The sequence below is a fragment of the Artibeus jamaicensis genome, unplaced genomic scaffold (assembly GCF_021234435.1).
Source record: "Artibeus jamaicensis isolate MK-2021 breed Jamaican fruit bat unplaced genomic scaffold, CSHL_Jam_final contig_332, whole genome shotgun sequence".
In the NCBI taxonomy this organism is placed as follows: Eukaryota; Metazoa; Chordata; class Mammalia; order Chiroptera; family Phyllostomidae; genus Artibeus; species Artibeus jamaicensis.
The window spans coordinates 24,152,473-24,177,463 of NW_026521788.1; the positions used below are offsets into that span (position 1 = coordinate 24,152,473).

General features: G+C 39.3%; 1 protein-coding gene across 2 annotated transcripts in view; it reads left to right on the forward strand.

Moving 5' to 3' along the window:
• Window positions 1-362: 362 nt before the first annotated feature.
• The window catches only part of MCU (mitochondrial calcium uniporter), a 217,004-nt gene continuing 192,375 nt past the window's right edge, over window positions 363-24,991 (forward strand). Inside the window, exons 1-3 of one of the 2 annotated variants that reach the window (XM_037130505.2) lie at window positions 491-542; window positions 14,422-14,535; window positions 15,158-15,206. In XM_037130505.2, coding sequence (XP_036986400.2) covers window positions 15,180-15,206 — 27 coding nt within the window. In that variant the 5' untranslated portion in view covers window positions 491-542; window positions 14,422-14,535; window positions 15,158-15,179. Of the gene's footprint in view, window positions 543-14,421; window positions 14,536-15,157; window positions 15,207-24,991 lie in introns of both variants that reach the window. The other variant, XM_037130504.2, reaches the window with a different exon arrangement.

The following is a 24,991-nucleotide window of genomic DNA, read 5'->3' on the forward strand; positions in this document are numbered from 1 at the left end:
TGGTGCCTATTTTGCCAACTTAGAACACTCACGGAGTACAAAGCTTTGCACAAATATCTATTTCCCCAGTTACCCTTGTCATAGTTCTATCCTTGATGCAGATTACTCGAATCGAATATGCCATCTCTATTGCTGCTATTATAGGGGGCTCGGGTGCCAATTACCAGTTCCCTAGAATTTGCCCGTAATTGACTATGTCCCACAATAGGTAACTCTGGAGGTGACAGGCAGCCTCAACTGTGGTTGTCCCGCCTGCCTATTGGGCCTTGCAGGAAGCCCCGCCTCATTAACTCAGTCGAGGGCTGCAGTTGGTCCTGCTCCGATGAATGGCGGGCTCCAGCTCCGCCCCGGCCGTCCGCTGCGCTGCCTGGGTCGGCGCCGTTTCCAGTTGAGAGATGGCGGCCGCCGCAGGTAGATCGCTCTTGCTGCTCTTCTCCTCCCGGGGCGGTGCCGTGGGCGCCGGCGGTTGCGGAGCGCTGACTGCCGGCTGCTTCCCCGGGCTGGGCGTCAGCCGCCACCGGCAGCAGCAGCACCACCGGACGGTGAGTGAGCGCGCCCGGCGGCTCCGGGGAGGGCGGGGCGGCGCTGGCGTGTGGGAGCCGCGGGCAGGCAGGCCGCCGGGGCAGCGGGCTAGTTGCCTCAACTCGCGGCCGCTCCCGGGGTTGCCCGACTCGGAGGAGCCACCGTGCCCTTCAGGCGCCTGCGGCGGCGGCCAGGAAGGGAGGGAGAGCGGAGGGAGCGGAGAGGAGGAGGGGCGACGGCGGGGATGTTCCCGCAGGACTGGGGACACCAGGGCGCGGAAGGCACAGGACTTGAACCTCTCACTGACCCGCCCCCGGCCTCGGTCCCTCCCTCCTTCTTAACAGCTCTGCCCCGCTGCTCCCGCACCGAGCCCCGCGCAAGTTGCCCCTTTGCCTCCTCCTCTGGGCGGCTTCGGGTGTCCTGAGTTGCCGCGGCTGCCGTGTGTCTGTGTCAGAAGAGTGGCAGTGCCATGCTTTCGGGAACCGTCCCCGGGGAGCAGCCCGGGACCCCAGCGGGGTCTCTCCCTGGGCTTCTCTCGACCCTCTGGGAATGGGCAAGAAGGCCAATCAAACTTTATCCCTCCCGTGACTTCCTGCGTGTGTGGGGAGCAGCTCCTTTGCGATGGATGCTGCATTGCTTCAGGAGGCAGTGCATTCCCTCAGGTCCTTAAAGGTCCCCGGGGGTCCTTTGGAGGGCTGCTAAGAAACTTGGTCGCGCGTGCCCGGGGAAGAGGGTGGGCAGCAGGCAGAGGGGGAGTGGATATGATAAGTTGTTCACAGAGTCAGGGATTTGGTGGTTTTCTTCGCCAGTTATTGCTGGTTTTCATTGGCTGGCAGTAATCGGGAGTTTCTGTTTGAACAACCTTGGGGTGTGTGTGTGTGTCTTTGTGATTTTTTTTTTCAGTTGCGAGACATCAACTTGCCATGGAGTTCTAGACCTAACAAGTGGGCAGGTTCTCTTCTCTTGGACTTTCTAGACCCAAGAGACCAACCGTGTTGGTCTCTGGCCAACTCGGAGATATACCGAGTGTGGGTTTTAGTTCCTGGGGCTAAGTTCTGGAGTGTGGTGATCAGAGCGCCGCTGCAGAGAGCCGGCGGGAGAAACCAGTGCCTTCAGCCCTCCAGGAATCCATCCACCTGTCTTTTTCTGATGACAGGGCTATTGAAAGGGAACTGAACTGGAGGTGTTCAGAGAGGATACCCCGAGACCAGTGATAGCATACGATTGTGTCTGAAAGGGCTTTGAAAAGAACTAACACTCTGAATGCAAGATGGTGTTGTCATTATTAGTCATAGGTATAGACCCTATTCTTATTCTTGAGACAAAATTGTACTTCTTCATATTTGGCATACTGACATACTGCTTTGCTAAAGCTTTTGGGTGAGAGCCTAGCTTCTTCACAGTTCAGTTTAGATTTGCATGTTTCATAGCCTCCAGTTATGTGTTTTTGTTCTCTTAGAAACACAAGGGCACCCAAAAGCTGGGTTGTATTTCCCTCTCCCTCAACAAGGTAAAGACTTCCCATGTTGTCCTTGTCTCAGTATTCTGATAATACGTCTTTTGACTTTGCAGTTTGTTTTTAATACTATTGGGGTGTGGTACTCATGTAGCATTTTAAAATTTTGTGCCTTGTATATTTTCCACTATGTGAATCTGTCGGGCTGTGAGTGTAATCCTTGTGTGGGTACTTCATGAAAGTGTTCTTCTGTGCTATTCTGGGTAAACGTAATGTACTGAATTTGTAACTGAAAGCACAATTAAAGTGAAGTTTTATTTCTGAAGGGTAGACATGGGAATGGTGACTTGTAAATGAACTTCGATTTTTTCAAAATCTTACAACTGATTATTTAAAATATGTAAAGAGTGTTTTCCTTTTTCTGCGATTGCTCCGAAGCCGTCATACATAGAGCTCTCCATCTGTTATTCTGTGATTCCTCACAAGACTCAATTTGAAAGGTATCTCTTAGAGATTTGTTCAGTTCTTGACATTTTATGCCTGAAATTGAGGCCCAGAATGGGAGAGACTTGGTCAGAATTACACAGCTAATATGCAACAGTTTTAGGACTCCCACCCACTCAGATATTTTGACCCCCTTATTGTGTTCTTGTTATTTTACAGTGCAATTGCTCCTTCACATGTCTCTCTTCCTCGTAAATTAACTGTTGTTTGTTAGGAAAGTATTGGTATTTCAGAACCCCGTGAATGGGAATTCTTCTTTAAGTAGATGTTGGTTTGAGGCACATGTCTTAGGCAAATATGGGAACCCAACTTGCCTTTTTGAAAGTCCCTGAGAGACACTAAGGTTGAATCTTGCATAGGAGACATCCTGTGTTTGTGCAGCAGATGGCACTCTGCGTTGAACTGGATCACAAGTCCAGCTTGTGCTGCTTTTGTTCTGCTGTCATGGTTATGGTAAACTAGAGACAGGGGACATGACAGTTCTGGTTAATTTTGCTTGAGAGGCATGTTTTTTGAAATCTCTCTGTCCCCAGTTTGGAGAATGAGTTCTAAGCAACACAGTTCAGTTAATTGGTAAATGTAGTTGCAAAATTATAAAACATAACTCCCCACCCCTCATTAAAACATTATTCAACTGAGTAAGTAGGAGTAAAAGTGCAGGGGTTTATTCAATATTTTTAGCGTCATCTAGTGATTTTTCCTCTCCTGTGTGAAGAGACTACACTTTTTTCTTTCTTGTGTGAAGCTCTCCAGCTTGCAACTGTAACTAAGACTGATGTAGAATGTTTGTTGCATGACTTTTTGTGTGGTTAGTGAAGGTGGCTGCTATTTTCAAGGATGATTCTTTAAGGGGGAACTGCATTTCATTGTGAGCTGTGTAATTCCTTTGCTAAATCAAGTTGTTTCATCTCCGATTATGACAGCCTTGCTGTTGGTATTTCCTAGTGGTCAACGGCTGTGCTGAATTACTAAATCTTAAGTCTGTCATTGTACTGTTAGAGCATGTGGCTGTCCCTTTGTACTTTAACATTGTATAGTTCTTTGGCAGAGATATCATTTCAGTTTAACCCGAAAGTTTTAACAGAGATTACATTGCTTGACACAGAGGCAAGTCCCAGTTCTTTAACTGGGCTCCTCACCGTCTGGCCTGGCCTTACTTTGCCAGATGGACCCCAGCACAAATTCTGCTCTGCACTGAAGGCATATATCCATACTAAGTGTTTATGCAGTTCTTGTAGCTGAATTTCAGTTTTAATCACTCTCTAACCTCTAAGGTCCATTTCGGGTTAGAGACAGTGAACTTTGACTCCTTTTTTAATCTCACATCCTCACTTTACACATCAGGAAACGGACCTAATGGGGACTTTGGAAAGTGACTTGTTAGGTTACATTTGTGATTAATGAGACCTGGGATTAAACTTCTTTTAAATAGAGGTGGATTCAAGGAGAAGTCCTAGTCTGAATCTTGGTTTGTGTAGTTTCTGGCTCTTAGTCCCTTATTATTGTTTTATTTTGCCCTCTGAATCACGATAGGATTTATTCTTGTCAGGACATAGATTGACACTGACTTGTTCTCTAAATGTTCATTTGTGTTACCTTATCTTACTGGGAAGATAAGCGAAGATTGTGTATCTTGTTACCTTTCTGTCTCTCATCAACTCCAAAACAGTGCTGGGTATACAGGTGACACTCAGAGAAGCATTAAGTGAATATGTATGTACCCTTTTGTCTGCCTGCCAGTGAAGAGGCACACTGCCCGCTCCACCCCTCCCCACCATTTGACTTGTTTAATGGCCTGTTGCCTAGGTAGTCATATTTGGGTAATTGCTTTAAGTTTGAGATTGCTAGAGTTGTCTTTGGTTGTATATTGCATTTCTTTGTGATAGATTGTTGGAGAGGGTAGGTACCATCGGATTAGCTCTACAGTGGTACTTACTGCCTTTCTGTCCAAAGCCAGCAAAAGTATGATAAATAGCCAGATTATTGAAACTATATGTTTGAATCAGATTCTAGATTTATTGTTGTCTAATCTAATATAATAACTTTTGAGGGTTTTAGATAAATGTTTAGAGCAGACATGTTTTTTAGGAAGCAGCCATTATTTTGTTTATCTCAATATCTTGCTTATTTTGAACCCCATGAAATATTTGAATTAGTAAATTTGGATATGTTCATCAAATTTTGATTATTTGAACTTTTCTTTCCCAAGGGACTCTAGATACTTTATGGAACTCTATTCCCAAAGGAAGCTAATCAGAAAGTGCATCATCAAAAACGGTGTATGTCAAAAGCAAAAAATTGAATGTCGAATCATTCAATCATTTTGGTTTTGGGGCTGCCTCACACGTGAAGCTGAAATCAGGGAGCAGTCATGGTCTTCTGGAATAGCACCTCATCGATGCCATTATCTGAATAACTGCTGAGTTGGTGCTTTCTTTCTTTCTACATTCTAACTTTGCAACACTGGTTTTTCTTAAAAATGACTATTTTCCTGTGATTAAGGGCAAGATTACCTTTTAAGATCTCAAGATTGCCACTCTGTATAAGGGAATCCTCAATTCTTTTACTTATTTTTTATTTATTGATTTGAGAGCGAGAAAGAGAAACATCAATTTTGTTGTTCCACTTATTTATTCATTCATTGGTTGCTTCTTGTATGTGTCCTGGCCAGCGATGGAACCCACACCTTGGCATCTTGGGATGACACCCTAACCAACTGAGCTACTGGGCCCGAGCCCCTCCATTCTCTGATTAATTGATTAATACCCTAGCATGGCTCCTGGATACATTAGAAATACTGGAATAATATATTATTAGGAAAACTAAGACGTTACAATGGAAGACATGTACTTAAAAGAGTCTTGATATTTAGAGCTTGAAAAGACTTTATATTAAGGAAACAAGAGTGCGAGAGTAGTGGGTTGGCTTTTCCCTCAGTAGTCCAGCAAGTTACTCTGGAGCTGAAAATGTTTCATGTGTCTGCTGGTCTTCCCATCAGTTCAATTACATAATTCTGTGTTACATTTTTAAAAATATTAAGCTGAAACTGGTTTTTAAAAGTGAATCGGGGTCAGATTCTTTCAGTAAGTTCCTAAACTCAAACTCAGTCTTGAATTACTCCCTGATTTAGATTAAGCTCGATGACATCTGTTAAAAACCTGTCCTCTGTGGGTTGAATGCAAAAGAGAAACAGTCCATTTGTTTGTTTCACTGTACTTTGTTAAGTACTTTCAGTGAAACAGCCCGTGTAAAATTAGAGTTGATTTCAACCAAAGTAAAATTAGTAAGTTTAGTGAGTTTTTGACCCATAAACTGTATACAGGCTTGAATTTTTTTCTAGTGGTCAAAATATAACTTGGTGAATTACATCACCAGCTGAGTCTAATAGCATATCAGAACTGAACTTTTTCTAACGCAGTTTTGGAATAATTGAATAACATGACATTGTATGTTGAAATTTCTCTTAAACATACGAGCATTTTCCAAAAGTTCTTTAAGGGCATTAATAATACTTATTTATCCAGAAGAGTGGTGTTTACCCTTTATACTTTGTTACTAAAATTTTCAGTTTTTACATATTCTTTTCGTAATGTTCATTGTCCACTTTATTATTTGTGGACCACTTGTAATAATCACCAGGAGATTGCGAAGGAGCGCATCAGGTGAATAAGGCTATCCAGGGGACAGTCTCAAGTACGCAGTCTTAAACGGTGCTGCTTATAGGTTACAGGGTTCTTTCAACTTCTTTTTTGCCTTCTAAGACAGGCCTACATTGGACTTCCTATTTATTGATAGCAAGTGGTGATACAGGATGTTTAAGAGCATTATTGTCTGCTTTAAGCATGAGAAAGTTAACATGACTGATAATTGGCCAAATAACAGGAAAGCAGGTAGGTTAGCTTGAACTCTGTGACCTGTATAGTCAGAGGTGTAGATACAGGAGAAAGCATCTAAGGTCTCAGGGCATCGTGTGACCTCATTTAATTATAACTATAACCCTATAAGGTATTATTATTATCCTAGTTTTATAGATGAGGAAATTGAGGATGAGATAGGTTCACTTCTTAAATGTCATAAACTGTTTTAATACTAGGGACGCAAGAATGGACAAGACACACACGTTGGGGCTGAGACTTAAGTCTCGTTCTGGCTAGAATGAAAGCTGTACCATGTTGGTGTCAGTGTGAGTGCTTCTTCCCTTTCATCTTCTCTCCTTTCTCTGTGTTTCCTTCTCAAGAACCTACTGCACTTTTCTTCCAAGAAATCTTACCATCCTTCCTACTAACTACTTTTCTTAAGTCTGTTTTACCACCTTCCCCTCCAGGTATTAGCTGATAAGAGTCTAAGGTGAGCTTCTTAGGGATCTTTGTAATTTAGTTTAGGATTCTAAAAAGTCCCTCTTAGTAGACCTGATAATTAGTGAGCATTGCTTCTATGTCAGACACTTTTAGAACATTGTATAGTGTACTACACAATGATGCTTCAGGCAAAATGCCACCTGCATTGTACAGGCGAGAAAACCAGGACTTGGAAATGTTAAGAATCTGGAGTCATTCAGAAAGTATCTGTCAAAACTCCTACTCTTTGTGACATGCTGTCACATTGGGAAAAAGAGATGCCTTTGAAGTGGTCATTTGGCTAAGAGACCTTGATAACAAATACTGTAACTAGCTGTCTTTTTTTCCCTCTTTACGGCAATTCAGTGGGAGCACTTAGACCTACCTGAGGGAATTGGGGAAGGTTTCACAGGGGAGGCCTTCCTTACACTAAAATATGAGGAGATACAATGTGTGGGGCCTGGAAAGGTATGGGGCACATTCCAGGTGGTACCAAGATCTGACTTGACAGTAGGAAGAAGTAAGCCAGTAGTTTGTAACAATTGGACTACGGGCAGGAACAGCTAGAGATTAGACTGCACTGTAGTAGTGCTATCAGTAGTGATTAATATTTATCAAGTGCACCATGTGCTAAGCACTTTACATAATTTTTGTGATACCCTATGAGTAGGTACTATTATCTTTGTTTTACAGATAGTGAAACTGAGTTCCCTAGACTGGTTAAGCGATTTGCCCAGGGTCACAGCTGGTCAGTGACATGCAGCTAGTGAATGACTTGCCCGGGATCACACAGTCAGTGTGTGGTGTACCTTGCCTATAAACCCAAGCAGTCTGACTCCAGAGCCTGTCTCGTAACCACTGCAAGGGATTAGGCTAGGAAAGGACTTGTGAAGGAGCTGAAATTTGATTATGTAGGTCAGTGTTTTGTTGTTGTTTTAAAACTCAACCCAAACCATGGTAGAAATGCATTTTATATCATGACCCAGCAACATGTGTACATAAAAGGAAGGAAAGTTTTATGAAACATTATTTTTATGTATGAGTCATACATAGTTTCTCTTCTGTATTGTTAAAGAATACTGGTTGGGACCCACTTAAATTGAGTTTACAACTTAAGCCACAGTTTAGAAAAATCTTACTAGTTAGTAGGTAAGTGTGAGGAATTTCAGGTGGGCGAGTTGTACGGTCAGGTTTGTGCTTTTAGGTAGGTCACACTGGCAGCAACAGGAAGACTGGGTTGGAGAGGAGAGGACCAGAAAGGGAGAGAGACCAGTAAGGGGCATCTTAATAGACCAGGTACAAGAGGCTGAACTAGGACAGGAGCACTGGGGATGGACGAAAGGGAATAGAGAGAGGGGAGACTTAGGAAGTAGAATTGGTGGAACCTGGTGATTGGATGAGGGACTATCAGCTAGAGTCAGGTAGAAAGACAGTTTAACTCAAGGCATCTGAGACTGTTTCTCAGGCACTGAAACTTCGTGTGTTTCTTTTTACAATCATGATAAATATATTGCTTTTTTGTCTTCTATGACTCTACTTTTTTATATAAAAATGTGCTGGCCTGGTTTAATAATTTTAAATGATTTTTAAATTTATATGCAAATTAGATGTCCACCTTATCCCCACATTCCTGCCCCCTACTATTAGAATCTAAAGAGTTTGCACAGCAGTGTGAAAAAGATCACGTAGCGTAAGGAGCACTAAGCAAATCTTTGTTGCGTGTATTCTCTGTTATACTCTTCCAAAGCAGAAACTCTTAATTTAACATTACGTTCATTAATTAGATAAATACTTTTGAATAAGTATTTATATGTTCTTTGATTTTGTTCTCTTTAGCTTTCCATTTTTGTAATAATTGATGCCCATTAGGGAATATTAAACATTGTTCATATGATGGTGTTACCTTAAAAACAATTAACCACCCAACCTAGCCATTCCTTAAGTATGAAATCTTTTCTCAATAAAATTTTAGCAAATTTTCCTTCCACATTAGAAATGCAGATGTGAGATTTACACTGTTTCTGTTACCCCAGTTTCTAAGGGAGGGATACAAATAAAATTATATGGTTGTGAACAAGGCATTCAGATGATTCTCTAGCATTTTAATTGACTAAGTAACTTACTGGATGGCTTTATTTAGAAAGCTCATATTCTTTGGTCCAGGTATTATAATACAAAGATAAGTACCTATTTATTTGATAAGTATGATAATTTCAAGAGACATTATAATATCTGTTTTACCAGAAGAGATTGTATTTGCAGTGTAGTTGGTGAGCCTTTTGGAATCTGATGGGAGCAAAAGATTGCAGTACTATCACAGAATTTTTTTAGTTTTGTGAGCTAGTTAAATGAAGAGATGGAAGTGGTAAAAGGTGTGTGTATGTGTTTCCCAGTTACCAAAATAAAATAACTGGAGAGGATTAAATGCCACATGGTAAAAGAGTTAGGGTTAGGGTTCTCTTCCTTTCTGCTCCATTAACTTGTTATTTGACCTTGGGCAAGTGACTTAACCTTTTGGGTCTTAATAAATAAGGATGTCTGATTAGGTGAGTCTAAAGGGCTTCTTTAATCCTAAGACAAATATCATTTTTACATAACACATTATAAGTAATTTTTATGTTATTTTGTTGGGTGGCTCTTATAAAAAAATCATAAACTCAAGTGTAATGTATTTCCTTATTCTCACAAGGTTCAAGGGCTTGAAGTGAAGAAGGAGCTTAGTTCGTTTTCAGCAGGTTTACATAGTTACTTCTCACATGTCGATGAACAGTTTATCCTGCATTCTTCTTAAACCAGGTCATTGTGCTTTTAGTCCCGTTTTTCTCTTTCATCTTCTTTTTCCAATCCAAACTGCTGAGTGAGTAGGGGAGAGGTGAAGATGTGTTGAGGACTCCAGAGTTGGAGTGATGGGAGAAAGAAAAAAAGCAGTTAATATTGGAATGTTGAGGTGAGATGGTCCTGCTCTAGTAACTTGTTAATTCTGAGTTGTTACCTGCTAGCCCGAGTATGAAAACCTTAATAAGCAATTAGTTGCCCATAGTAGTCTCTTCTCCCAAACTCTGTGAACTGAGCATAATAGCGGCAAGAACATAGATATTGTCAGTGTTGGATAAATGAGAGTGAGTTAAAAAGTCCTAGAGACCATTGCGTAAATCCTTCAACCCTGTGGATAGTGCAGCTATAGCTCAGCTTGTTCTTTGTGCCTAGATACTACAGCGTTGGGAATCACACAAATATGAAGAAGGAATTACTTTTTTTTTGATTCAGGCAACAGCCAATAATCTCAGAGTTCACAGATTGTGCTGAAACAAGCAAGACTATATAAAATGCTAAATTAAAATAGTAATGAAACAGACTGTAGTGCTATTGTGTTATAAGTAATTTAAGAAATTTACATAATGCATTTACCAGGCAAGTGTTTGGCGTGAGTAGAGGAAAGAGGGAAAGGTAAAAGGCTGGGCACTGCAGAAGAGAGAAGGGAAGGATTTGAAAGAGATGTTGCCAACTCTCGCTTCCCTCCATACATACATACATTTTCCCAAAGATGACAGATTTTTGGAGGTGTTTATTTTGGAACTAATGTTCTGTGTTTCCATCATCCCCCCCACCCGCATCCTGTATCTTGCACTGCCAGAATTCTGCTAGCTGCCATGAAGCAGGGCTGTGGCAAGTGGCCAAGTGTGATAAAAACCTATTTTTTCATTTTAAAACAGAGTATAGATGACAGAATACTTTAAAGAAGTATTTAAAGATAGGTTGGAATAGGAGTAGTAAAAACCTAGTGAGAAGATTGAAAGTTTTTGATTTGCTTTTGATGTCAATGTATTCTTTTGTAAACGAAGAATACCAGCTTGTGTCTGTCTCTTCTTTGCTCCTCTTCCCCTGATCTTTGAGTGCTGGCACTGGAAGCACCGAATAGACAGGATGAGTGAGTTTTCTGATCGGGAAGAGGTGGAGGTGGTTTTATTTTTATTTTTGAGGGGGTCTGTTATACTCTGTGTGAATGTCTTATTTGTATGCATGTTAGTAGTTGGGGTTTATTTCTTTGTTTTTGTTTTAACCCCAAAGAAAATGATTTTTTTCCATTTCCAGTTTTGACTTAAGCTTCAAAACAAAATGTTGTCTAAGCACAGTTGAGCTGGGAAAACAGAATTACAGTATGACGTATTGCAGAATTTTGGAGTCTTTATTTATTAGATGAAGAATTGAACTCCAGTCAGTACTTTCTTTAATTTTAATATCTCATTCTGCATTGGCATTTGAGTCAGAATGAAATCAAGTTCATAACTTGGCCAAGTGCCACAAAGTCAGGTGAGCTTTAAATATATAGTGATTTCTTTTTAATGATTGTTGGAGCTTTTAGCAGTGAAAGGAGGGAAATGAAAGGCAACTATAATAGATTTCTTGTCTAAAATGTGTATTCTTGGTAAGATTAGAAGTAGAGGCAAGCTGGGGCCCTGAGTTATGGATTTGAAGATCCCATCAAAGCCAGCACCAGAAAGTGGCGGCACTAGTCAAAGAAAAGACAGAAAACTCCTGAAGAGCAGGCTGTCAAAGAAGCTTACATGGAAGGCTTTTCCAGCAACAGGGTTTTTTGGGGGGGACAAGGAAGGGCTGTGGGGTGAGGTGGCCCTTCATAAGGCAATTATATTGTGTTTAGGCAACATACAAGGGAAACAGTCTTTTCTTTTTAGATTATGAAGTATGTTATGTCTATACAAACAAGTAGAATAATGCATTTTGTTTAGCTTGAGAAATTAAAACAACTGTAATTGCTGCCCCAAGTACGCTTTCTGTTTCCTGTTCTCTTTCTCGAAAGTGACATCCTCTCCAAGTTGGTGTTTACCATTCCCATGCATGTGTTTATTCTGTGTGTGTTTACACATATGCCTTATATAGTATTGTAAGAGTGCTTTAATCCTTATGATAGTACACTGTATGTATCCTTATGCAATTTTGTTCTCTTTAATTGACACTTTAAAAATATTTAGTTTCACTCATTTTTCATTTTATTTCCTTTGTTAAGTGTTGTTTTGAATTTCACATATTTAATAACTCTTCTGTTGACTGGAGGTCTTTTTAGTTGAATATTGGGGTGGGGGTAGGAAAGAGGAATATATTACATCATTTCTAAAGTTAGGTTGAGAATGTTATTTTGACTTTAAAAATAGCCAATTTCCTTTTTTTGGTGTGGAATGTCCTCATTTATTGTATTCTTGGGAAAGCCCTTTGTACTTCCCGAGAGTAAGCAGAGAAGAGTAATGTTTCATTACACAGATGAATATGTCTTCTGTAAAATGCAGAATGGCATCTGCTGTGATACAGAGGGCTCGTTAGGGATTGAGTGCTGCAGCGAGATCTTGGTTTACTGTATTAAAATTCTCAGATTTTTCAAGTGCATACAGGCTGTGGATGGAAACTTGTTGGCATTTATTTACTGTTTTTTTTCTTTGTGTTTGGAATAATTTGAAATTTTGGACTATCCCCTTATTTTGTAAAAAGGTATGTGTCTTAAGTGGTAACAGGACTTTTTGAATTATGTCTTGGTTTTGTGGAGCAAAGGAAAATAAGGTCTAGGAAGGAGGTGAGTTACTTTCTTTTGAGTCAGGTAGTTGGTGTGAAGTAAATATTTCTCTTACTAATAAGCCTTATATTTACTTAATGATAGATATTATTTGCCAGCTATATTCTTACATTGTAGTCATTGTTTTAATTCTTTTATTTAATTAAAAAAATCTGCACTTGAGGATCTGTTTATTGATTTTAGAGAGAGAGGAAGGGGGCAGAGAGAGAGAGAGAGAGAGAGAGACGTACATCCACCCATTTTCTCCTGTATGCACCCCTACTGGGGACTGAACCTGCAGCCCACACATGGCTTCTGACTGAGGATCAAACTCACAACCCCTTGGTTCACTGGACGATGCTCCAACAAACAGCCAATAACTGTAGTCATTGTTTTAAAAAGGCAATCTCTGGTAAATATATTTCTTACTAATTTCATGCAGTTTCATTTGTAACATCTTTGGTAATGGTTTGAAAGATTCTGCAAAATACATGGTGCAGAGCTTCATTCAGGTTGTCCCTCCAAATGATTTGCTGTAGTGCATTAACCAGAAATGCTGATGCATCAAGGGAAACGCTGATAGATGGTATGCTTTCCAGGGACTGTTGCCAAGGCGAGGCAAACACAAGCCAAAGTTGAGAAGAAAATGTTAGTTAGGCACTCAAGATGTAGTCTGGCCAGATATGCTATTAACAGTGAATATCCTATTCTAATTAAATTAATTGAGCCCTGCACAGTTTGAATCACCAGCTCATCTTAAGAATGTGACCAAACTTTAAGCATATTCGAATTATGGGATAGTGCAATAATAGTCTTAAAGCTAAAACTGATTAAGAATACAAACTTAAATTATTGGATAAATTCTTGGATGTCAAGGATGATTAAACTCAACCGCCTATTTCTTCCATTGTGGTTCTGAAGGAAAGGATGCTGAATGTACCTGGAAGTAAAAGAAGAGATTTCTTTTTTGGTAGGAATGATTAGATAGAACAGGAGAGTGGATATTGCTGAGAAAGATTTTGTTTTTTCACTGTTGGTGTTTTTCATGCAAATCACACAAATATATTTTTTGTTCACAAATTATTTTACCCATGAAAAATCTAAGTATGGAGAGAGGAGGTAGTGCTTTGTGAAAATAGGCTTTTAAAAAAGTTACCATTGTTCTTTTTTGAATGATCTCTGATTCAGTTTACTGAGTTAAGCATTTTAAAAATATATATGTTTATTAATTTCAGGTGGGTGGAAAGAGCAAGAGAAACATCAGTTGGTTGCCTCCTATAAGCTGCGATAGGGGATTGAACACACAGCTTAGATATGTACCCTGACCCAGAATTGAACCCACAACTTTTCTGTGTGCATGACAACACTCCAGCCAACTGAGCCACACTGGCCAGGGCCAAGTCAAGCATTTTGCAACACAACTGCTAAACCAGAGACTTGTGTGGCTAGGCAAATAAATAAGACATTTTTTTTGTGTGTGTGCACCAAGATTTCTAAGTTTTGTAAACTTACTTCTGAAACTATTGAAAGTTCCTGAGTGAACCTGGATAATCTGTCTTCTGTTGCCAGGGTCCCATTAAGTTTTTAAAAACATTTCTTACTTCTTCATTGTTTTTTATGGTTCTGTTTGTTTTTTGAATGCTGGAAGCATAGAGATGGGGTGGAAAAAAATGTCCCTTCTTTACTATTTTTGAAAGTATTGGTTCATGAATTGTTGCTTTAGATTCTCTGTTTTTACATCTGTATGAGCTTCCTATGTGGTTATCAAAGATTCAATACTCTTTTTGTGACAAACTGCATATATTAGTTTCTCATAAGCAATCTGGATTTATTCTAGGTTATGATGCACATTCCTTTAAAAGTGCCCTTTTGTCCTAAGGATCACTATAGCTGTCTAACTGGCAGCTAAAATTGACCTAAATAAGATCTTTTCACATTTCTTTTTCTTTTTCTGGCATTATATGCTGAGTTTCCCATGTCACCAGGCTCAGGAGGGCCATTTCCTTTTACATTGACTTTACTTTTTTCTGTTCTTTTAGGTCTTTTACTACCATTCCTACAGTGGTTGGCAAGATCCCATTTCCACCTTACTCCATGTGCCATGCTAGTGACATCTTAGCTGCTAGAGTGTGGAGCTGGCCTGTGGGAGTCAAGTAAGTGCCTTTTTTACTATTTGGCATGGTTTTTGCTTACTTTGCAAAGCCATGTAGAGGAACTTTTTAAGATTTGCTTTTAAAAAGGCACTTGCTTGATCCCTGTGGGACGGCTCTTTGCTCCAGCCTGCTACTGAACACCTGGTAGCTAACATGGTGCTGAATTTAGCTTGGTGACTTTGGCAGAATGGAACATTTTTACTAGGGTAGATCCTAAAGGATGATAGATCTGATCTTGGCCTGATTCGACCATGTGCAGGTGAGCAACCCCTGTCTCGTCCCAGAATCAGTCAGAACTTCTGTTGGCTCACAGTTAGTTACTATGGCCTTTTGGAAATTTAACAGGTTATGGATAACCAAGGGTGTGGGTTGCATGGAGAAAGAATAGCTCTCCCAGGAAAGCCAATGACCTTGACATTTATCTGAATCAGTTTACCTTAATATACAGAAGTGATGTTAATATTAATGAGGTTTGGATTTCTGTATTTATTGCTAAAAATTGCTAAAACCTGGTATTTTACTTTTGCAGGTCACCTTGTAAATTTTGCCCACATAAATTAACATATCCCCTGTTATGTCATAACAACCATGTAAGGGAGAGTGTTTTCCTGCTCTGTCTTAGGTATTGGTGATGAGACCTGTTCATGCAGGGGAAACTTGAACATTCTCAGGTATGTGAAGATCATGATTCGTAAGCATTTCCTTCCTGCAAACAAAAGTTTATTCCAGTGTGAACTCATGATGTGGTTTTACCAAAATTGATCTTTCCAGTGATTTATCTTCCCCTGATATTATAGAACAGGGATTGGCAAATTATCACAGGGACATCTGTGTTATTTTTTTAAATTTTATTTATTGGTTTGAGAGAGACAACAAGAGAGAGACAGTGAGAGATATTGACTTCTGTTGCTACACCCGTTTACGTATTTACTGGGTGACCCCTGTATGTGCCTTGACTGGGGATTGAACCTGCAATCTTGTCATATCAGAATGATGCTGTGACCAACTGAGCTACCCAGCCAGGGCCACTGTGTTTTTGTAAATAAAGTTTTATTGAATACAGATAGATCTATTCACATATTGTCAATGGCTGCTTTTGCACACAACAACAGAGTTGAGTTTGACAGAGACCACATGGTCTACAGAGCCTGAAATATCTGGTTCTCTAAAAAAATTTGCCAACTCATGCTATAGAAGAACCAAATTTCAAGTTGCATTTAGATATAAACTACAACCACAATTGACAGTTTGCTCCCCACCCCCCATTCCTCAGTAGGTGTAAACATTCATTCCTGGTAGGATAGTATGTTTCTTTTTAGATACTTTAAGGTTTTATAGAATGGATAGGATAAAAGATTTAACTAGGATGTCTGGCATAGCCAAGAAGTGATAAGATGTTCAGGAAAATGTTCAAAGACTGAAGAGCAGATCAGTGTCGGAATTAAGCTAGAGGCTAAATCTCCTGCCTTTTTGCCCAGAGGTCCTTTCACTAGCTCTCATCCGAATTAGGGCTACTTGTTTTCCCTCCTAGCTGTAAGGCACAGTCTATTTTTTCCCTTTATTCCTCCCTGAAGTGAAGGGAAAGACTCAATGATTTAAACCACATAAGTTGGATTTACCAGAGAATTGATTTGACTTGGAGTTTGGATGCTTTTATTTTATTGTATAAAGGTAACCAGGAGAATGCTTTTTAATGATTCACTAAGCACCTATAGTGTATACTAAAAATAGTTAGATTAGTTGGAATGAAAAAGGAAGTCTGAGTCTTGTTCGTAATTTCAGAGCCAGGAGCAAGACCAAAATCAGCATAGATAGAATGGCTCCCCCACATGTCTATGTGTCTGACCCCTTTAAATGAAGAGTTTACGTGTGCATGTATATGTATGTGTGTGTGAGTGTATGACAGCTCTTGAAGTTCATTTGGATTGCATTCTGAGAGGAGTTTAGCAGGTTTATGACAATCTGTAGATTATGTTACGATGTTTTAAATGGATTTTTAAGAATAAAGTTTATTTAAAAACTTTAGGATTTATAAGAAAGTGGTGAAAATAGTACACAGAATTCCCATTTATCTCCTTTATTATTAACATCTCACATTATATAGTACAATTATAGTACATTTGTTACAATTAATGAACCAGTGTTGATACATTGTTAATAACTCAAGTCTGTACTTTATTCTGCTTTCCTTAGATTTTTGCCTCAAGTTCTTTTTCTGTTCCAGGGGTAAATAAATGTTTGTTAACATGATCATTGTCACTGATATAGAAGGCATCCACTGGAAGGTTAGATTAGTTCTGAAGTCCCTTTTAATCCGAGGGAGTATGATTATATGAGTACAGGTGTAACTGTTGCAGAGTTCTGACTGGTAACATTATATTCTGTAGCAAATTGAGAAAGTGGTTTACTTTGTTGATAGTAATGGCTCAATAGTTTGTTCCAAAATATTTAGCCTCATCAATTCTGAAAAGGACAAGACTAATATGGTTACTTCCATTATTGTCATAGACTAAATTGCAGGTAAAAATATTCTAAAGTAAATTGCCTTCTTTGGAAGCGATTTGGAACAACCATTCTACTTCAATATGTTTACCTTCTTGAAAGTAGTATTTGAAGTCAATACTTTATGATAAATCATTAATCATTCAAATTTCCCTGTAAAGATCTTAAAATATTTCTTCCTTAAAAGTTTATTTGTTATTTACTAAAGTTGAACACATGCATGCTCTATGACTCAGCAGTTCCATTCCTATATTTATACACAACGGAACTGTGTGCTTATATTCACCAAAAGTCATGGACAAAAAATGTTTGTTGTAGGGCTAATTGTAATACTCCAAACTGGAATTTTCCAAAAGCCTATCAATAGTAGAATGGGTAAATAACTTTCTGGTACAGCCACACAGTGGATATTAAATAGTGATCAGAATGAACAAACTACAACTACATGTAATGAATGATGTGTGGATTTCACAAATGCATTGCTGAGCAAAAGAAGCCAGGCACTAAAGCATGCATGCTTTGTAACTCTTTTACATAAATTTCAAAAACAGGTAGAACTAATCTGCAGCATCAGACGCCAGGAAATTTATTATCCTTGTTGTGGGTTGGGGAAAGTGTTTAGAGTGGGTCCGAAGGGACCCTCTAGGGTGCTGGTTATGTTCTGTTTCTTGTTTTGGATACTAGCATTATGGGTGTGTTCACTTTGTGAAAATTCACCAAGCTTATATATATTTCTGTATTCATGTTATTCTTGAAGAAAAGAGCGTACAAAAAGTGTTAGTAATTCTGGGAAAACACGAACACAAAATTCACTGCTAACATTTAAGGGATATATGGAGAACAAACTACACATATTAGTCTTATATGTTATATACCATAGAATATACATCTTTCTGAATTATAGGATTATGAAAGTGCCATTGTGTTACTGTAACAGCTGTTACAGTCCTATCTGTGTTATAAGATGGATAAAGTAGGTTGTGCTAATGACTGCATTTTACTGTAATTAGGTTTTTGGCACGCCTAAGAAAAGACATTTTTTCCAGTCTGTATTAAGTAAAGTCACAAGTTACAGTGTCCACCCATTCTTTTGTTATATCCTCATAGTAAAGACTGATAAGCCAGGTCGCTGTGACTTGGCTTTGTCACTGTGTTATGTTAGTGGGATTTGTGCTGCCCAGCAACTGTCTTTGTTAGATCAGCGGGCAAGCCTCAGTCTGGCTTATCTGACATCTGATGTGTTCTTTTGGCTTTCAAGGTGTCACTTCCAACCTAACAGGAATGTAGAATCCTCTTCCCAAGGGGTGTCCCTTTTCATGATTTTACTGTTTTTTTTCTTATTGGTACCTTTGGCTCTTCTGATTACTTTAGTTAAAATTTGTTTTTTGGCTTTTCCCTTCTCCTTAGCAACATTTTCCTACCCTTTTAAAAAAATGTGGTAAATATATACATATGTATATATTGAGTTGTAGGCAGGAGGCTTGTTTACTATTGTGGCATACTGATTTAAATCAGAACAGCTCTTAATATCCCAAATTGGACTTTTTCTCACTTTCTCACCACTGGTGTTTTCAGGGGTGTCTAACCTTTGGTCCATGGGCCACGTGCAGCCCAGGATGGCTGTGAATGCAGCCTAACACAAAATCATAAATTTGCTTAAAACATTATGATATTTTTTGTGATTACGTGTCATAACATATTTAATATGTGGCCCAAAACAACTCTTTGCGCAGTGTGGCACAGAGACACCAAAGGGTTGGACACCCCTGGTGGTCACTGCCATATCTCACCTAGATGATACTAACAGCCTCCAAGTTAGTTTCCTTGTTTTTGCCATTTGTTCCCTCTGTTCAGAACTGAAGTAGTGGGAGGCAGAAGACTACCTTTCCAGCAGCTTTGGATCTCACTCAAAGTGAAAGACAAAGTATAGTTACACACCCCCGCTGCTTGCCAGTGGGGGTGTGTTCTGAGAAATGTGTCATCGGGCAGTTTCATTGTTGGAATGTTATACAGCGTACCTCCTTAAACTAGATGGTATAGCCTACTGCATACCTAGACCATATGGGATAGCCTGCCGCTCCTAGGCTACAAAACTATACAGCCTGTGGCTGTACAAAACAACATGAGATTAAATCGAGGAAAGAGAAATGATGCAACCAAGAGACACACGGTAAACGTGAAGTGGATTACTGCCTGTCAAACACAGCACTCTGTTTTACAGCAGATTTTTTTAATAAGTAGAAAGAGTATACTCTAAAACAATAATAAAATGAATGGTATAGTAAATATGTAAACCAGTAATATAGTCATTATCATTATCAAGTTTAATGTGCATAATTATATATGTATACTTTTATAGGAGTGGCAGTGCAGTAGGTTTGTTTACACCAGCATCACCACAAATGTGAGTAATGTGTTGTGCTATGATATTAACATGGCTATGATATCACTAAGTGACAGGAAACTTTCAGTTCCATTATAATATTATTGGCTCACTGCCATTTTTGTGGTTTGTTGTTGACCAAAAAACATCATTATATTGCACATGACTGTTCTTAAAGTGGCCCATAGGCAGCAATATGTTGATAAATTGGATTTCCAGAGTGGGAAAAGCCTCTGATTTATAGTATTTGCCTATTTTTGTGGTATAATTACTCCTACAATGGGACTCAAAAGTTCTAGAATATACCTGCTCTTCAGCTGATTGCCAGCCAACTCCAGCCTGCCACTGCTGGACACATGGCTCCCGTCTGGCCCTCCAGCTGCTGACACTTTTCCCCATGCCCACTCCAACGTTGTGGTGCTGACCTTGCTGTTTCCAGGTCACGCCAGACATGCACCTGCCTCACAGGATTTTGCATTTGTATTTTTCTACAGTTAGAATACTCTTCTCCTGAATACACGCAGGTTTGCTTATTTCTTACCTTTCTCAAGTCTGCTCAGATGTCTTCCATGATCTACCAATATAAATTTGCAATCTTTCCTCATCCACTCAGCACTCCCTTTCTGTTACATACTCTGTTTTATTATTTTCTTGGCTTTTCCAACATATTATAATATATATTATATACTACTTGCTCTTCCTTCCTGTTCTCCTCCCTTAGAGCAGGAACATTTTCTTCACTAAAGAATTCTTAGCCCCTAAAAGAATGCTTGATACACAGTTATCCAAGTAACTAATTTTTTTACCCTTAAATTTTTAAAAATGTATTTCTTCCATTACCATTTAACCCCCTAATACCTGCCTCCCCTCAGTAATCACTATACTGTTGTCCATGAGCCCTTGTTTTTTGCTTGATCCCTCCACCCCCTAATATGCCCCCCACCAATAGCTATCATCCTTCTGTCTATGAGTCTGTCTCTATTTTGCTTGTTAGTTCAGTTTGTTCATTAGATTCCACATATGAGTGAAACCATATGGTATTTGTCTTTCTCTGACTGGCTTATTTCACTTAGCATAATGTTCTCTAGGTCCATCCATATTGTTGCAAAGGGTAAATCTTTCTTCTTCTTTATGGCCGAGTAGTATTCCGTTGTGAAAATGTTCCATAGTTTTACACAACTCATCTACTGGCGGACACTTGGGCTGCTTCCATATCTTGGCAGTTGTAAATAATGCTGCAATGAACATAGGAGTGCTTATAGTCTTTCAAATTAGTGTTCTGGGTTCCTTCAGATATATTCCCAGAAGTGGGATTTCTGGATCCAAAGGCAGATCCATTTCTAAGTTTTTGAGGCATCCCCATACTGCTTTCCACATGGTTGCACTCATCTGTATTCCCACCAACAGTGCAAAGGGTTCCCTTTTCTCCACATCTTCTCCAACACTTGTTGTTTGTTGATCTACTGATGATGGCCATTCTGAATGGTGTGAGATGACATCTCATTGTGGTTTTAATTTGCATTCTCTGATGATTGAGGATCTTTTCATATATTTGTTGGCCATCTGTATGTCCTCTTCAGAGAAGTGTCTATTCAGGATCTTTGTCCATTTTTTAATTGGGTTGTTTTTTTTTTGGTGTTGACTTTTGTAAGTTCTTTATAAATTTTGGATATTAGTCCCTTATCAAGTTGTATTGGTATATATGTTCTCACATTCCATGGGCTTTTTATTTTGTTGATAGTCTCCTGTGCTGTGGAAAAACTTTTTAGTTTGATGTAGTTCCATTTATTTTTTTTTTCTGATGTTTCCTGTGCCTGAAAAGATGTATCAGATAAAATATTGCTACAAGCTGTGTCCGAGATTTTACTGCCTATGTTTTCTTCTAGTCAAGTAATTGTCGAATGAATTACTAGTATGTACTTCTTTTAAAGATGCACATCTGAGCCCTCGCCTGGTGGCTCAGTTGGTTGGAGCAGTGTCCCATACACCAAAAGACTGTGGGTTCGATCTCCAGTCAGGACACATACCTGGGTTGTAGGTTTGATCCCTGGTTGGGGTTTGTACAGAAGGCAACTGATGGATGTTTTTCTCTCATATTGATATTCGTCTGTCTATCTGCCTCTCTTTCTCTCTCAAATCAATGAAAATATCCTCAGCTGAGGATTTTTTTAAAAAGATGCACATTTAGTGTGTGTATTTCCCCATCTGGGAATATCCTTTGTATGGAAAGAATTTTATTTTACTGGTTGTCCTGAGATTTCTAATATATGCTACAGTGTTTTTGTACCTGTCTGATGCCTGGCAATAGTAATACATTGCTGCTTTTTTCTAGGCAGTGTTTTCTGTAGGTGGAGATAATGGTTATAATTCTTTTGAGACTGAAAAAGAAGCATTTCATTTTGTTTGAAATGAAAATATCTGCAATACATATAAACAAATCAGTTTAGGCCCATAATAGGCAATTGCAACTTGAAATAACTGTTCACTTGAGCTCCGTGAGAGGAACTCAACAATATTTATGGTTAGGTATATGTAGTGTGCTATTCTCACAATAATGTCACTTTGAGTATTAAGATCTGTCATAAATAATGAGAAAATTGTACATTTTATTTGAATATTAAAATAGGTTTATGAGGACATAAGTATTAAAATTAATAGACCAATTTTGCATACTGTTTTTTTTAATCCTCACCCAACTATATGTTTATTGATTTTAAAGAAAAAGGGAGGGAAGGAAAAAGGGGGGGAGGAGAGAGAGAGAGAAACATTGACTGGTTGTTTTTTATATGCATCCAGACCAGTGGCTGAACCTACAACCTCGGTATATGCCCTGACTGGAAATTGAACACGTGACCTTTTGGTTTATGGGATGATGCTCCAAATAACTGAGCCATGCCAGCCAGGGCTGCCTTTTTTAAAGTGGATTTCAACCCTCCTCTTGACTTAGTGTAGGCATAGATGCTCATTACAGTGAGGTACCAAGGTTAAGTTGTAGTTACTGTTGGAGTTTTCTTTTTCTTTTTTTAAAATGTAAGTATTTTTCAAATAAAATTTCAGTGAAATTAGAGGTGAAATTCTGATAGCTAGAGTTACTTTTCCCAAATTAATCTTTTGTTGAGTAATCATAAGAACACATTTTTGGGGGGTATTTGATTCATAGAGGTCAGAGAATAGAATAACTTGAACTGAAAACTGTCACTTCTTCCTGGCACACAATTAAAAAATCATTTTCTCTTTTGTGAGTGTGTTACTTTGAAAGACATTTTAACTAAAATTTGCGGTATTTCTTTCTTCAAGACTCTTGGATATGGAGAAAAAGTCCCTTTCTCTTCTGAAAGCTTAATTTCCTTTGTTGCCTTTGTATTTAGAAAAATGTTTATCTTGTAGGGCTTTTTAAAATTAAGACTTTTATATTTTTTAGAGCAGTTTATGATTCACAGCACAATTGAGAGTTTTTTTTTGTTTGTTTTACAACTACACTTTTATTATCAGACACATTTGTCAGAACAAAGATAGACTTAGTCTTCTGTTAGGTATATAATGCTATCATTCTTATTTTTTCTAACACAATTAGAATTTTCTAACACTTTTATCCATTTCAAAGCTATTATTTATATATAATTATGTATTAAATCTTTATAATAGAAAGATTAAAATATAGAGAAAAACGAAAGGAAGAAGAAAATGCTACTCAGCGATAACAACCATTGTTAACATCTTGATGTTAACAGTTTTATGCCTTCCAGACATTTTTGATGTTTATTTTTGCTCTTGATAAAAGAATTGTTGTTCAGAGACTTCCATCAAGATGGAGGCGTAGGTGGAAATATTATGCCTTCTCACACAACCAAGTTTAAAAACAACAAAGTTTTAGCAACAAAAATGCAGCAAACCACAGAAAATTGAACTATACTGAAGTCTGACAACAACGAAACTTTCAGTCAGACCGGTAAGAGGGGCAGAGCCAGCAGTGGAGCGGGGTCGGGCAGGAAAGATCCACTGGACCGATCCAGGCGCGCAGGCAGCCAAGGATGGATCCCAGGTGTGGAGTAGCAATGGGTGGACCCACTGAGGGCTCAAGGCTGATCCCAGTCACACATTCCCCCGCAGATAAACCAGGCAAAGGAGCTAGCAGTGAGATCGCGCAGGCCCCAGCAGTGGGAAGCAGCAGAGGGGACCACTATTGCTCCTCTCCGACCCTGCCCCCACATACAGCGTCACAACCCAGCAAACCTGGGTGTCCCCTCTCTGATCCCGCCCCCACATACAGCATCACAAACCAGAGACCTGGGGGGCCCCGCCCTGGTGAACACTTAAGGCTCCACTCCTCATATGTAACAGGTGTGAACAGACCAAACAATGGCTCGAGAAGAACTCAAAGCCCCAGAGCCCATACTTCTAAGCAACCAAGAGATAGCCGACCTATCAGATACATAGTTCAAAACACTGGTGATCAGGATGCTCACAGAACTGGTTGATTTTAGCCACAAATTAGAGGAACATACGAAGGCTAAACTAAGTGAAATAACGGGAAATGCATAGAAAAGCAATAGTGATGGAAAGGAAACTGGGACTCACATCAAGGGAGTGGACCAGAAGGAGGAAAAACCAGGTGAAAGAGCTAGCAGTGAGACAGATCACACAGGCCCCAGAAATGACCAAACAGAAAAATATGAAGAAACAAGAATTCAAAAAAATGAGGAGAGGCTAAGGAACCTCCAGGACATCTTTAAACACTCCAACATCTGAATTATAGAGGTAACAGAAGGGGAAGAGAAAGAGCAAGTGAAAATCTTATTTGAACAAATAATAAAAGAGAACTTCTCCAATCTGGCAAAGGCAATAGACTTCCAGGAAATCCAGGAAGCACAGAGAGTCCCCAAGAAGTTGGACCAAAGAAGGAACACACCAAGGCACATCATAATTACATTAGCCAAGACTAAAATGAAGGAGAGAATCCTAGAAGCAGCAAGAGAGAAGGGGACAGTCACCTACAAAGGAGTTCCCATCTGACTGTCAGCTGATTTCTCAAAGGAGACCTTACAGGCAAGAAGGGGCTGGAAAGAGGTATTCCAAGTCATGAAATCCAAAGACCTACATCCAAGATCAATCTATCCAGCAAAGCTTTCATTTAGGATGGAAGGCCAGATAAAGTGCTTCTCAGATAAGATCAAATTCAGGGAGTTCATCATCACCAAGCCCTTATTATATGAAATGTTAAAGGGACTTACCTAAGAAAAAGAAGATCAAAAAGATGAACAGTGAAAGGACAGCAAACTCACAGTTATTAAGAACCACACCTAAAACAAAAGCAAACTAAGTGGACAGCTAGATCAGGAGCAGAGTCACAGAAATGGAGATCACATGGAGGGTTAGCAACAGGGGAGTGGGAAGAGGAAAAGGGGGAAGCAGGTACAGAGAATAAGTAGCATAGATGGTAGGCAGAAAATAGATAGGGGGGAGGGCAAGAATAGTATGGGAAATATAGAATCTAAAGAACTTGAGACACATGGACATAAACTAAAGGGGGGGAATGATGGGGAAGGGGTGTGCAGGGTAGAGGGGAATGAA